Below are 14,561 nucleotides of genomic sequence, written 5' to 3'. Positions count from 1 at the left end.
TGTTGTGTACAACATAGAACACTGTTTCGTTAGACACTGTTATCCTCTCATCTATCAATCTAAAAACTAAAGCTTTGAGTAGATATTTTGCGTCTCTTGTTGTAAGCATTCTGGTGTTTTCACTGCTGTGTTTACCAGGCAGCATGTGCTTGATAAACGACAACCACTATCCTCCTATAAGCGCCTGTGAGGGAGTTGCATAATTTGAGGGTGAAGAAAAGGACAGCAGAAGTTTTAGCAGCTCTGTCCTGAACAGAGACATCACTCCCACGAAGAGCCAGGGCTGCTCATCTAAGAACATTCACAACCACAATACAGATGTTTAGTTCTGTAAGATAATAACTATGCTGTGAAGTTATAGACTGATTCTCAGCTAGGTCCACCACATATAGTCTAAACAAAATCAACAATCATCTAATACAATGCCTAGTTTAAGTTATTTTTATTCAACATAGGAAAATGGCTGACCGAAAAATCACATGTAAAGCCTGTAATAACAATCATCTGTCAGCAGATGGCATTGTCATAACATTTTTCCGATATAATAATACATATCCATTAGTGCTTTGTTATTCTGAAATAGGTCTGGGGACTTGAACCTGACATCCCTACTGCTGGCTTAGTTGGAAGTTATAAGACCTTGCACAAAGCCCTTATTCATGTTGGTGTAAATTGTTTGCGTTAACAGTTTGTAACGTGAGTGGTTTATGGCCAGTATTATCTTTTGATGACAGTGCTCCTTGGTGTAATTTTCACATGCCCCAGACATTATTATTATGTCTAGAATCATTCCCTTTTTGCAACTTAGATTGACTTTTAAATTTAAATTATGCAATACACTGTAGTTACAGTGTAAATCTGGAGTGGCAGATATTGTACAAAGTGTCACAGCTTTACACAAGCATGTAATATTGCACAGATGTGGGGGCCCTCTGGCTATAGCTCCATGCTCTGCACATTCCACCACTGACCAGGCCTGTAAACTTATGCAGGTTCGGGACAACACAAAATCTTTTCTTTGGCAACTACTGCAAAGTTTTCCAAAGGAAGCGACAGGCTGGACCCTGGCAGGAATGTGGCGTGGCCTTCTTTTTGGCTTTTCACTTTGCCGTGTGCTTAACTGCCCAGTTAACAGGAGTAATTGGTCTTGGAGATTTTAGGAGGCATGACTCAGAGTGTAACATGAGCAGAAGACACAAAGATTTGCTGCTCTCCCCTCACTGTCTGTTGTGGCTCCCCGCTAAGACACAAGAGAAAGTTTTCCCACTAAAAACAAGCCACATCTGGTTTGCATGCTGCTGCCAACTATCTAACCTGGAGTGGAAACCGTCAATAAAAGATGAAGTAAAATCACTTTTAAACACATAAATGGGATCTCAACTTCCAAATGCAATTTGACTTTTATCACTAAATGTTCAACAAACACCAACTTTACCCCACTAAACAAGATGTTGTCACGGGAGTTTATGGAGACTGGGAGGGACTGATGGAGGTGGAGAGTGAGGGGTGAAAACAGCTGAGTGAGAACAGGCAAAGAGTCTGCAAATTAAAGTCAAGACGTACGTTTGTGTAAGAAGACTTGTAATGGGATTTTAACGTAGGATCTTTTGTTAAAGTAAACTAATAATGTGGATTAATTCTCACGTCCTGCTGCTTTTGGTGCTTCTGCTTCTGTCTGTTGTAAGTAATAATGGTTCAGTTTGGTGCAAGGTAATGTTAGTTTAAACTAGGCTTTGTCCATGTTACCTATACATAAAAGAAAATCCTTCATTATGTCCCCTTAGATTTTGTTGTTGGCTTATGTATTAAACAACAACACAGACTCTTAATATTTTAGTGACTTGATAAATAGATGCATCAATAAAATAATTGAATAGATCATCAAAAGAGTTGGAGCTAATTTTATATACAAAATTGTCTTGATTGTATATCATTTGACAATACCATGTACACATTTTGCCAGGGTTCAGAAAAAAGTAGCTACTTCAACCATTCAGAAACACTGAATGATGAAGCTCCTGTCAAACCTTCCAAATCTACTGTTGGGACCAAAGGCTGGGACACATGCTCCATTCCATGTGACATCACTGTTAAACTATTACGAGATGAAAAACACTCAATATGTGGTAAGAGACATTTAAAATATACTTACAACAAAGTGTAGACATTATTATTACTCACCATAGACATGTACAGGGCAGCTGCAACAGTCACTTCTGTCTTTTGGACGAAGCACAAGGAAACTAATGAGAGATGTGATGGAGGAGCAGCAGCGAGCTCTGGACATCCTCAGCACTCAGGTAATGTCCAAGTATGTCCAAATATTTGTGAAGAACTTGATTTGTTTCATAAATGCAGTGATGTCCTCTTTTCAGGTGACAGAGCTCATGATCAAAGTGCAGATGCTTAGCTTGGAGGTACAGAGGAGCAACACAGAGATGTATGCCATCAAACCAGTGCAGTCACACGGTAACCACCTGCTGAACACATAAATAAAGATTGGAAAATGGGGAATAATTTGCAATGGATTCCTTTTTTTACACAACAGAAAAAACTCATAGATAGCAGAGATCTGACATTGTTTTTTTTTTTTTTGCACTGATCCTAAAAATTGTTAATAATCCCTACAAGCAGCACAGTTGACATTACAGAATATAATACAGCAGAAATAGATTTAACATGTAAAGTTAGCCAAAAGTCTACTTTGGTCACTCATACACCAGTACAACTTACACTTGCCTATCTTTGAACATTTCCTCCCTGGTTAACAATTCACTTTATCTAGTGAAAACATCACATGTGTATTTCTAAAATGCAGGGCGTGACTGTAGCGACATAAAGGATAACCTAATGACAGTGGTCCCAAAAATCCCAAGTGGAATTTACATTATCAGTCCAGAAAACACTGAGTCCTCCTTTGAGGTAGGTGTTGTCTCACTTGCCTTTTTATAATCACTCAATGACTATTTTTTTTAACATAATTACATTTTTGTTTAGGTTTTCTGTGAGATGGATTACATGGGTGGTGGTTGGACAGTGATGCAGAGACGAACAGATGGACTAACTGATTTTAAGCGATCATGGGCAGATTACACTGATGGTTTTGGAAACCTTGCAGGTAAATTACCTATTCATAGGTTTCACAATGACAAGTGAGGACCATTGCCATGATGATTATTAACATTTTTAAACTAATACTATATCTTTTAAATGGGTACATATAAGATGAAACTCATGACTTTCCATCATTGTTGATATACGTTTGTTATAGGAGAGCATTGGTTGGGTCTAAAGAAAGTGTTTCATATTGTGAGCCAAAAGGACACTCGTTTCCAGCTCCATGTCGCTCTCGTCTCTAAAGATGATGTCACATCATACGCCTCATACGATGACTTTCATTTAGACAATGAAACGCTGTTCTATGGGATACATCTGGGACGCTATGCAGGCAGTGCAGGTATGGCTTAAAATAATCATAGACTTCTGTTCTATTCAGCATAGTCATTATTTAAATAATCAGATTCTATGAAATTAGTAATTTTTAAACAAATTTAAATATTTTAATTCCTTTTTTTATATAACTGCTCAACTCATAGTCAAAGGAACTTATTTTCATTGGTTTCCTTGCCTTTTTTTATGGTTGTGGGTGGCTTAAGGTTATCATGAGTGTCAGGAAAGGTACATAAATGAATAATCCTGTTGAAAAGATGGACATGGCCGTACTCATAGAGGCATGCTAACTCACTCTCAAATGATTTTTTTCAGTTTAGATTAGATTAGTAAATTGATAGTAAAACATTATTAACATGAGTATTGCTGTTTTACTGTATTGCAGGAGATGCATTTCGTGGCTATGATCAAGACCAGAATCAGGACACAGCCCCCTTCAGTGCCTCAGATGTAGACAATGATGGCTGTAACCCATCCTGTTCCCTCAATAACCGCACAGTGGAGAGCTGCAGTGTACTGCACAACCAGACAGGATGGTGGTTTAACCAGTGCGGCCTTGCCAATCTGAACGGCTCCCCAGAGGAAACAGAGTCCAGTCAGAGGACCAGCATCCTGTGGGACACATGGAGACAAAACGGGGTCCCTTATCACATTAAAGCAGTCACTATGAAGATTCGGAGGATCCCAACCAATAATTGACCCAGTGTCATACAGGGTCACATTCTGTATAGGACTGATGATGAATCTGAACTAATTTAGATTGTTGTGTCAGCCACTAGTGTGATTACCAAGGTCTATTATGAGAACTGGAAACTCTATCAAATATGTTTGATCTATCATCTATAATTTTGAATGGTAAAATAAACATTATTTCACTTTTAAGAAATGTTGAATGTAGCCAAAAGAATTATTCTCAAATCAGCTTTTTTTCATATTTTTTATCTTTATAAAAGTATTAACATATAAGAAAGTGCAACATAAATTTTCTTAAATAAGATCAAATCAATACATCTTTATAACACTGAGCCAGGCAAGGTGGCTGCAGTTCCTATGATACAAATACTGAAAACATGCATCATTTGATAAAAGAAGTGAATATAGCCTGGCTAATTGACTAATTGTTTCAGTGAAAAGTAAGTGTTGTAGGCAGTGCTATAGTAGTAGCCTATACTTTGTATACATGACTACACAAAATATAGTACACAAATATAGTCTTATTGAGGAATATGTAGGTGTACTTACCCTAGGCTGGTGCCAAATTCTCTGCTTTGATTTATGTAGGCTCAATATGCAGATATTTCATGGAGGCTACCACTGCTAGTCACTCTCAGTCAGCTTGTGCAAAAAACATAAAGCCTACCAAAATATTATCAGCTAAAATTAGACCTCAGAGAAATGTTTGTCATATGTCCTTTATTTTAATTGTTGAAAAGCCTGAAATATGTGCTCAACAGGATCAATCATGGCCACAAGGTGGTGCTATTTCATATTTCTTGTTCATATTGGCTGAGATCTAATCATAGACTGACGTAGAGCCAGTATTCCTAATCATGGATCTTTTGATCCTATTAAATATCATGTCCATTGGCCTAATGTATCAGATCTATTTAGTAGTGAGTTCATCTAAACCATGATTGACGTAAAGAAAAAGTAGATTTCAAATGTCACCAATATACAAAATACAGGACTTTAAGGTACTAGTCCTCTCCTGATAACCCTGACTGTGTCTACGCTCCATTTGACTTGCGTTTACATCCGCAGTTGGGAACACAAAGCTGTGATGACGCAGAGTTTCTTCCTCTCATCCTTCTCATAAAGCAAGATGCTGTTGCATCATGACAGTGAAAACTCTTGAACAGTTTGGTCCTTACAAGGCAGTTCTGAGGAGACTTAGACCATATTTGCTGCATCAGACTTATGAGTAAATCTAAACACAGGTAAAGGGTAAGTCTACATTACCGTAAGTCTGTTACGCCATAATGTAATCAAGCAATTGTTTCTTCGACAATCAAGAACCTTACACAATGTAATCTACACTAATACACTATATGAGTGTTTTTGTTTTTTGTTTTGTTTATCTCTTAGCAAGGTATCAAGGTGTAGCAATTGTATTTTGCTAAGGTAGAATTTATGCTGAAATGGTTCCAGAAAAAAAAAAATAAATCCAAGTGTCCTCTAGTTTTAATGTCAGCTTATTTATTTACATCCACTTAGTCAACCATATCTTATTTATCTGACGTTTCCCACTGTTTGAAACAACAAGCCTGGGTCCCTGTAATTACGCTTTGATTAGCTCCAGTGACTTGTGTCTTGATATGCACTGACTGTATGTGTTTATATGTGCAGAAGGAATGTTGTTTTCCCACAGTGGACTAGCATCAGTTCGGAGCACGAGCACACAGGAAGTAAAGTCTACTGGGAATTTGGACTCTGAGGAATCTCATCTGCTGTTCATCAGACATCACTGGTACGACTTTGGCCAGTACAACGCACACAGCACAATCTCTGTAAACAAAGCCGCTTAAAATAGCACTTTACAAGACAGCCTCTAAAATAATAATATGATTTGGGGGTTTCACTTTTTTTTTTTTTTTTTACAGTTCAACAAATCCCACTGTTCTGTTCAATGTATAGGTCCCACTGCTTTATGATTAAAACAGTTTATCCCCTTTTCATTCAGATAAATAGACAGATGTTTATACTGTATTGATTAGTCAGGGAAGAGGAAACCAGCTTTGCCAGCATTGTAGTACTGTATATAATTAATTTATAATTAATTGCAATAAACATCTTTGTTAATTTAGCAATGAAGCCTTGTTTCTCTATTACACATTTGATTTGACTAATGAACTGAATATACATTTTAATATTTCCCAAACACACTGTAAAACTATACTGATTTCTTTTCTACTTCTGATACTACTATTCCACCCTGGGCAAAAACTATAGACTTGCTCAGTGCATTGTATACACTGCATGATAACAATCGCCTGCCCTCCTCAACATTTAAGTAAAGTATGTAAATAAAAGTATAGTTGGAAGAAGGATGCATTCTTTCTCAAGGACAGTGGGAGGAGGCAGGCAGGGAGGAGAGAGAGTTTCATTTGTTTCATGACTGAGACGGGACGTGAGTTTGTGTCACTTAAAGAATGAACCACAGGACACTGGCAGCTCACCACTACAGTCGACCGGTGGGCTACACCGATGCACGTAGGGCCCGCAGCCGTGACAACCTGCTCGACGACTATGGAGATGAAAACTGCTACTTTGGACGCTACCTGGGGTCAGTCTATAAACTTATATCTTTTTGAGTTATAGCCAAGTGTAGAGAAACAATGTTTGAAGCTATAACTAGATTGAAATAAGCACCCTGCTTTTATCTATTCTATGTATTCTAAGTAATAAGGCTTATATTTTGTACACAGCTTAAGTAGTTACTAATAGACAAATATATTTGGCCAGTTCAATGCACACCCACTATAACTGTCACTGCTTCACCAATTCTTTCCGGTATCCAATAAAACCAGAGCCAGTATACAGTTAATGCATCAAATTTCAATTCTGTTATTTTGTCTTTAGGCACTTCACTCACTTTGCCTTGTATGAATGTGGTGTGTGTGCATGTGTTTGGGGGAGCCAATGGTACAGAATGGCACCCTCGCTTTTGTCCGTCTACCCCGGGGCAGCTGTGGCAACATAGCTTTTTATGACCTTTTTTCTTTATGCCGGGGAGTATAGACACCTATCTAGAGGTCAGAACAAGAGTTAAGGAGGAGAAAATGAAAAACAACAGCAACAACAACAAAAAACAGAGAACGAAAAACATAAATAAATTATGCTTTAAAGTTAAATTTTCTTTTCTTGCAGGCCCAGCAGCTCAGAAAGGCAGCTCATGGCTCGTCTCACGGCGGTTAAAAGGCGCCAAGCACTCCGTGGCCCAGCATACATGTTTTCTGTGCCTTCCACCAGTTTGTCTGAGGTGGAGGAGCGGTTTCTTCAGGCGGCAGAATACGGAAACATTCCAGAGGTGCGACGCATGCTGCTCCATGTGCCGAATCTAAATGTCAATGCTGTGGACTACATGGGCCAGAATGCACTGCAGCTGGCTGTGGCCAATGAACATCTGGAGGTGACGGAGCTGCTGCTGGGGAGGGAGGACCTGGCCCGAGTGGGAGATGCGCTTCTTTTAGCCATCAGTAAGACAACTGATGCATTTTTGAAGGGGCAAATATTTTACAATAACGATAATGACTAGTATATAGCACAATTCATGGTTTTCAGCTCCCTGTTATAGGCAACATTTAAAATGTAGTTTTGTTCATCATTGTAAAACCTATAGATTGAGGTCTAGGTCTAGATAAATAACAGCTCATATTTTAGAATCTGTAATGGCCTCAGCCTCATAAGATCGATATCTTCACTTTCGTAACATGCTAGTCTCTTCTCACTCTTTAACCCAATTTCAAACTGTCCACTGTCAACTGTCCAAAAAAGTTTATCCAGGCTTGGCACTGGCATATACAGTACAGTGTAACCTGTAATGACTGAATTATTTAGTGACTGACCAATAAATTGTAATTATATGACAGATATTGCCTTGTGTTTTGGTGTTCTATAGGTAAGGGCTATGTGCGCATCACTGAGGCCCTGTTGGCTCACCCCTCATTTCAAGATGCCCATCGCCTGACCGCGAGTCCCGCTCAAGCTGACATGCTGGATGACTTTTATGCTTATGATGAAGATGGAACGAGGTAAGAGGAGCTCTGAGTGGCCTCCTAAACCTTTAAGTGATCTGATAATGTCTTCATTTCAGACCAAAGGCTGCAAATACCAGAGACAAGAGGGCCTCAAGAAAGACCCTCAAATTTATGTACAGGCTATATAGTGCTTGTTATAGCTAAAACATAGTATGTATACTTGGACCATGGAAACAAAGAGAAATGCCACATACTGTAATATTTTACCAAGATGATGGTGATAAGATGATTTCTTGATACAGCTAAAGAAGTTCAGAGGTTAGAAGTTGGAAAATGTATACCATTTGCCTTTCCTTATATAGTCATTTCTATTTATGTGAGCCATCATCTAGAGTGCTGTGGCTGGAAAGAGGTCTTTAATTTTGTTCAAAATATGAGAAAACAGCCCAATGGAAAGAACAATTACCACAGAATAAGGTCTTATTGTAATCTGGGCACTTAAAGATGCACTATGTAACTTTTCTGGTTGATGGTTTGCCACCTACTGCAGAGTGGACTGGAATGCTCAACACAACAGTATAGCATTGAACCTGTCTATATGCATAGTAACAAACAGTTACAAATCTGTGGAGAGGCAATTTATCTCAAAGTAATAACTAAATAATAATTAAATAATAGATCAGTTAAATTCCATACTCCATTTTACCATTTTAAACTAATCAATAACATATCCATGGAGACAAACATGTAGCAGACCCCGACCAGAAATTACAAAGTGCACCTTTAACTGTTAAACTGGATCTGTGTTTTCAGATTTCTTCTCATTGAAACACTTTTCAGGTTCTCCCATGATGTGACCCCTGTGATCCTGGCTGCCCATTGTCAGGAGTATGAGATAGTACACACTCTGCTCAGTAAAGGTGCTCGCATTGACCCTCCTCACGACTATTTCTGTGGCTGTGACTCCTGCAACTACCAGCAGCAGTTTGACTCCTTTAGCCACTCACGGTCTCGTATCAATGCCTATAGAGGGCTGGCTAGTCCGGCCTACCTCTCACTGTACAACGAAGATCCAGTATTAGCCGCACTGGAGCTCAGCAACGAACTGGCTATGCTGGCTAACATAGAGAAAGAGTTCAAGGTAAATAACAATGTGTGATTAAAGCAGGTGTTTGAGCATCTGTTTTACCTTTTTAATGCATTTTGACACATTTGTAAGGAACAGACTTTTATAATTTACTACTAAAAAATATTTATAAGCATGGACAATATTAGCTTTGAACTTTTGGTTTTATATCATCGATTAATGGTCTGAACCCCCTTGCTGGCAACAGAGTGGAGTAATCAAATGTTGAAAAGACAAAAAGTAGCATAGCTAATTACAGATCGATGCTTTGTAATAAAGTCATGAAGCAAGCATGAACTCATATTAACAAGTCAAGAAATTATATGAACAATAACAACAACAAAGTAGAAGTAGTTGAAATCAAACATTCAACTAAAGATGTCCTAGTATTGATTGCTATGGAATGCTATGGCATGCCAAGAATCAAAAAGACAAAAAGACAATACAGTTTAAAATTCTTGAAATTCTTGAAATTCTTTCCTCATAAAACAATCATCTAATTTCTTTCCCATATTCTCATTTGCAGAATGACTACTGTCGGCTGTCAAGCCAGTGTAAGGACTATGTGGTGGGTTTGTTGGATCTATGTCGTAGCACAGAGGAGGTGGAGGCCATCATGAGCGGAGAGACTGATGCTGAAGACAGTTATGAGCTCCCAGCGCGACCTCCCCTCACCCGACTCAAACTGGCCATCAAATATGAACTCAAAAAGGTAAGAAAAAATAAGTCTATTATGACTGATGTTTTATTAATTTTTTAAAAGAATCTTTTTGAACTTTAAGCCTTGAGTATATTCATGATTTTGTGTTTCTTTTGTTTTCAGTTTGTGGCCCATCCAAACTGCCAGCAGCAGCTCTTGAGTATCTGGTATGATAACCTGCCTGGTCTGAGACAACAGACCACTGCAGTCAAACTCTTGGTGGTATTCGCTGTGGCAATGGGACTTCCTGTTTTAGCATTGGCTTACTGGGTCGCCCCCTGCAGCAGAGTAAGTAGTAAACATATTTTTGATCAGTTGTAGTGTCTTAACTATTATAAAACAATTTGATTAATATATACTGTATATATATAATCGAAAACTGTCCATGCTCTACTGCGGTCTGTCTATGATTCTTACTTTGTTCGTTTGTTATTTTATAGGTTGGAAAGGTGATGCGAAGCCCTTTCATGAAGTTTGTGGCGCATGCTTCTTCCTTCACGATCTTTCTGGGGCTTCTCATCCTGAATGCCGCAGACCGGTTTGCAGGGACCAATCTGCTGGCCAACATGACCCACCACCAACTTCAGGATGGGGCTGGGTCTGACCCCCTGCTCCTGTACCGCACCACAACTACCCCCTTCACCTGGATGGAGATACTCATACTGTCTTGGATCATGGGTAAATGTGTTAAAGATCCACTATGTGGGGCTTAATCAATTCAATTGATTCATTGAATTTTAAGATTAAAAAAAAAAAAGTTTTATTTCTCATACTTTCTTGCATTAGAAATAGCTGTTTTTGCACATTACAAAGGAGAGAAAAGCAAAGGAGTTTAGCAAAGCAAAAACTGACTGCTCTGAAATCACATAAGTCAAATTAAATGTTGTGAAAATGCAAATCAAGTCTTTTGTCCAACATCTACATGTTTAATGCCACAACACTGTAAGGATTATTCATAAAATGGAGATACTTTTTCCCCAGTGGCCCATGTACATATTGATTTTGAATAACAACCTATCACTGATAACACCTATTGTTTATTTTGAAGGTTTAAACCTCTTTCAATAAAGCATGCAGGGTTGCAGATAAATGTATTTGGCATGTATTAATTTGACATATTACATATTATTATATGTAGCCCTAATACAGAATTGTTTGTATAGGAATGATCTGGGCTGAGGTGAAGGAGATCTGGAGCCAGGGTCCTGGAGAGTATTTGGTCGAACCATGGAATTTTCTGGACTTTGGAATGTTGGCGATATTTTTGGCTTTTTTCAGCTGCCGTGTGTCTGCTCTGAGACACGCTGACTCAGCCCAGGCCTTTGTCTATAAACATTACACCAGTTTGGTCAATGTGACGCTGCCCCCCGAGATACACTACTTCACTTTGGGTATGTCACTACTATCACCTGTCTCCTTAATCGATCCCTGTCTAATAATGGATTTTAACATTATCACACCTCACATCATTTAATGTCAGCCTTTACCGCTACTTCATTATTACAGGGAGAAGTTATGCAGTCAGGCCAACTAAAACCACAAATATAAAAATGTTTCAAAGTTCTTCATGTTACTGTTGTTTCTTTATCTGCTCCACCATCTTCTAATTACATGGATTTCTCAACTAATTTCTCCTCTTGAATGATTGTGAGTCTGTCTGTCATTGTCTTGGTAAAGCTGCATTTTGTAACTTTTCTGGTGGAAATCTGGCTCCTGCTTGTGTCTTTTGAAATGTTATTGCCTTGCCTGGAATGTCCCACAGTATTGCACTTACACTGTATACCTTGTATGTATTGAATTAGGTGTTTTTATTGGCTTTAAAAACATGCATTCATACTGTGAGTCCACCAGATCTGAGCTGTAACTTGGTACTGTAACTTGCTACCTGCGCATCTTCATGAAGACTTTTAACTTTAAAACATTCCAGGCAGGACCATTACCTAGAAAAGTGACAGTGCATTTCTGTTACATTTTCAATCAAAAGAGTATTTATGTACTTTTTTTTAGCGCGAATCTCCTGGCTGCCGTCCGACCCACAGCTGGTGTCCGAGGGCCTTTATGCAGTGGCTGTGGTGCTGAGTTTCTCCAGAATTGCCTACATCCTCCCAGCCAACGAGAGCTTTGGCCCCCTGCAGATTTCTCTGGGTCGAACAGTCAAAGACATCTTTAAGTTCATGGTCATCTTCCTCCTGGTGTTTCTGGCTTTCATGATCGGCATGTTTAACCTATACTCGTACTATCTGGGGGCCAAGCAGAATGATGCTTTTACCACGTGAGCCCTTCTTTGTGCTTACACTGCACTTCTACATGTAAAACTATCATGTCTTGCCTTAGAGGTTTGAAAAAATTAAGAAAGGTATTCAAGTTAATTGGGTAATTCATGACCCCAAAGCATAAAATTATACCAAAAAATCTCAGAAACTTTATAAACTACAAAATGTATTGATGCATTTAGCCTTGTTTTTTCTTTTTTATTATTATTATTATAGTTGTATTATGTAATCATGAGATTATTTGATCAGAATGGTATTTCAAATTAGCACAAAGCACTATAGTTTGCAGATCATGAATAAAAATGGGGTCAGTAGTTCAGTGAAGTTGTGTGCCAACAGCTTTGGTAGTGCTGTAGATAATGAATCAGTCACATGGACGGAATATTAACACATTTACAAAATACTCAACTATCCATTCAAATGTGAGATGTGATGTGAGCAAGTTATCATCTGTAATGGGACTTCTCAGGCCATTTTAAAGTATCGTTCAAACAAATGAACAGCTGCCTGGAAGCTGAAGTCCCGTGTGCCATTTAATCTTGAAATATTTTGACAAGGAATGTAAATATTTCAAAGATATAAACAGACCCAAAACTCATCAGTGAAAAGCATGCTCCCAGTGAGTATTTCTACTCTAATATTTAAGATTTAATATGAGTTGTCCTTGTTTTTTCTGGGGCAGGTTGGAGGAGAGTTTCAAGACCTTGTTCTGGGCTATTTTTGGACTTTCTGAGGTCAGATCTGTGGTCATCAACAATGGGCATAAATTTATTGAAAACATTGGTTACGTCCTATATGGGGTCTACAACGTTACCATGGTGATAGTGCTGCTCAACATGCTCATTGCAATGATCAACAGCTCCTTCCAAGAGATTGAGGTGAGGCCTACATTACATGGTACACTGGTACTAATTTTCCTACAGCAGATACAGATGTTGCTTTAACTTATGCACAGGAGATCTTAAGATGTCTCATTCGTCCCCTCTGCTGTAGGATGATGCTGATGTGGAGTGGAAGTTTGCCCGTGCTAAACTATGGTTCTCGTATTTTGAGGAGGGGCGCACACTGCCTGTACCATTCAACCTGGTCCCAAGTCCCAAGTCGGCTGTGGGTTTGGTCACGGCGCTCCGCTCCCTGGTCTTCTATTACATGTTAGGGCACAGTGGGGAGGAAACTGAAACTGAACTAAATCAGGTATATGTCTCACATGTTATTATTGTATTAGACTCATTTTAAGTTACTGCTTGAAGAAATTTATTTTTGTATGACCTTGATTATGTAACTGAATTATGTTTGTTTTCTGGCAAGGCAAGTTTTAATGTTTAGATTTTGAATGACTAATATGGCTTATATACAGCCTTGATGTTGTGGATTAAATTTTTCCAAATTCTATATCAAATGTCCACAGTATAGCATTAAATTTAAGAAAAGCAAACATACTCTATCTTGAAGACATGCAGGTCAAGCTGCAGGTCAGAACTGTGGTGAAAGGGTCACTTACAGTAACAATATATGCTTTGAAAGGTTTCATGTAATTTATGAACTTTAATATCATACCATACTATCTCCATTGTAACAAGCAAAAGATGCATCTCTCACTAGAAATGTAACATAGTGCTAATTTTAATGTTTTGAACAGGAATGAAAATACAGAACTTTAGCACCTCCCAGTGGCTTTGTCTGATACTTTATGTATAATGGTCTATTTTAGCTTGGAGACAGCAAGTCATCTGGATATGGTTCTTCCTCGAGTCCAACACGATATCAGGTCTGTGCAATAGACTGTTATTTATACTATACATGTATTTATTTGTACAGTGATGTTTATAAAACCTAACCTTACCACCTTGTTTTGTGCAGAAGATCATGAAGCGACTTATAAAACGCTACATCATCAAGGCACAAGCTGACAGAGAGAGTGATGAGATTACTGAAGGTAAATAATATAAGTGATTTTGTACTTTGTCAAATAAAATAAAGTCTTCTCTTGAATGTACTATATATTTTCAGGAGAGCTAAAGGAAATAAAGCAGGATATCTCCAGTTTGAGATACGAGCTGCTAGAGGAGAAATCCCTGAACATGGAAAACCTGGATGGGCTGCTTCAGAGATTGGCTCAGACTGGAACGAAGTCTGAGTGACCAACAAGATCAACTGAGGACTTATAATAAATAAATGTGATGCTTAAGCATACAACATAAGCAGTATTAATGTATTATAAATGAAATACTGTACCATAAGATGTAATTTTATGTAATATTTTCTTTTATATTTAATAAATAACAAACATCACTCAGTTTTACTGGTTGACTTAA

General features: G+C 38.3%; 2 protein-coding genes across 2 annotated transcripts; both read left to right on the top strand.

Moving 5' to 3' along the window:
• The first annotated feature begins 1,509 nt into the window (after positions 1 to 1,509).
• angptl5 (angiopoietin-like 5) lies at positions 1,510 to 4,180 on the top strand. The gene is made up of 8 exons (XM_020923157.2): positions 1,510 to 1,680; positions 1,964 to 2,126; positions 2,197 to 2,300; positions 2,376 to 2,469; positions 2,819 to 2,922; positions 2,998 to 3,118; positions 3,272 to 3,457; positions 3,836 to 4,180. Exons 1-8 carry the CDS (start codon positions 1,627 to 1,629, stop codon positions 4,147 to 4,149), a joined length of 1,140 nt encoding a protein of 379 aa, XP_020778816.1. The 5' UTR covers positions 1,510 to 1,626; the 3' UTR covers positions 4,150 to 4,180.
• A 2,403-nt stretch (positions 4,181 to 6,583) lies between these two features.
• Positions 6,584 to 14,543, top strand: trpc6a (transient receptor potential cation channel, subfamily C, member 6a). The gene is made up of 14 exons (XM_020922808.2): positions 6,584 to 6,733; positions 7,318 to 7,646; positions 8,069 to 8,201; positions 8,988 to 9,288; positions 9,800 to 9,985; positions 10,097 to 10,261; positions 10,414 to 10,651; positions 11,137 to 11,364; positions 11,981 to 12,245; positions 12,929 to 13,124; positions 13,240 to 13,440; positions 13,958 to 14,014; positions 14,107 to 14,182; positions 14,257 to 14,543. The coding sequence occupies exons 1-14, from the start codon at positions 6,600 to 6,602 to the stop codon at positions 14,385 to 14,387; spliced, it is 2,640 nt and encodes an 879-aa protein (XP_020778467.1). The 5' UTR covers positions 6,584 to 6,599; the 3' UTR covers positions 14,388 to 14,543.
• The last annotated feature ends 18 nt before the right edge of the window (positions 14,544 to 14,561 follow it).

This window comes from Boleophthalmus pectinirostris, unplaced genomic scaffold (genome assembly GCF_026225935.1).
Source record: "Boleophthalmus pectinirostris isolate CB_2022bp ecotype Guang Dong unplaced genomic scaffold, ASM2622593v1 HiC_scaffold_12, whole genome shotgun sequence".
NCBI lineage: Eukaryota > Metazoa > Chordata > Actinopteri > Gobiiformes > Gobiidae > Boleophthalmus > Boleophthalmus pectinirostris.
The sequence above is the reverse complement of the archived record's forward strand: the minus strand, read 5'-3'. Positions and strand labels throughout refer to the sequence as shown.

Excerpts from the sequence above, each read along its gene's own strand:
- trpc6a (XM_020922808.2), top strand. The coding sequence starts at position 6,600 with ATGAACCACAGGACACTGGCAGCTCACCACTACAGTCGACCGGTGGGC. Across the intron at positions 7,647-8,068 it reads TGCGCTTCTTTTAGCCATCA|GTAAGGGCTATGTGCGCATC; the intron begins GTAAGACAACTG and ends GGTGTTCTATAG. Across the intron at positions 14,015-14,106 it reads CGAGTCCAACACGATATCAG|AAGATCATGAAGCGACTTAT; the intron begins GTCTGTGCAATA and ends TGTTTTGTGCAG.
- angptl5 (XM_020923157.2), top strand. The coding sequence starts at position 1,627 with ATGTGGATTAATTCTCACGTCCTGCTGCTTTTGGTGCTTCTGCTTCTG. Across the intron at positions 2,127-2,196 it reads TGAAAAACACTCAATATGTG|GGCAGCTGCAACAGTCACTT; the intron begins GTAAGAGACATT and ends AGACATGTACAG. Across the intron at positions 3,119-3,271 it reads TGGTTTTGGAAACCTTGCAG|GAGAGCATTGGTTGGGTCTA; the intron begins GTAAATTACCTA and ends CGTTTGTTATAG.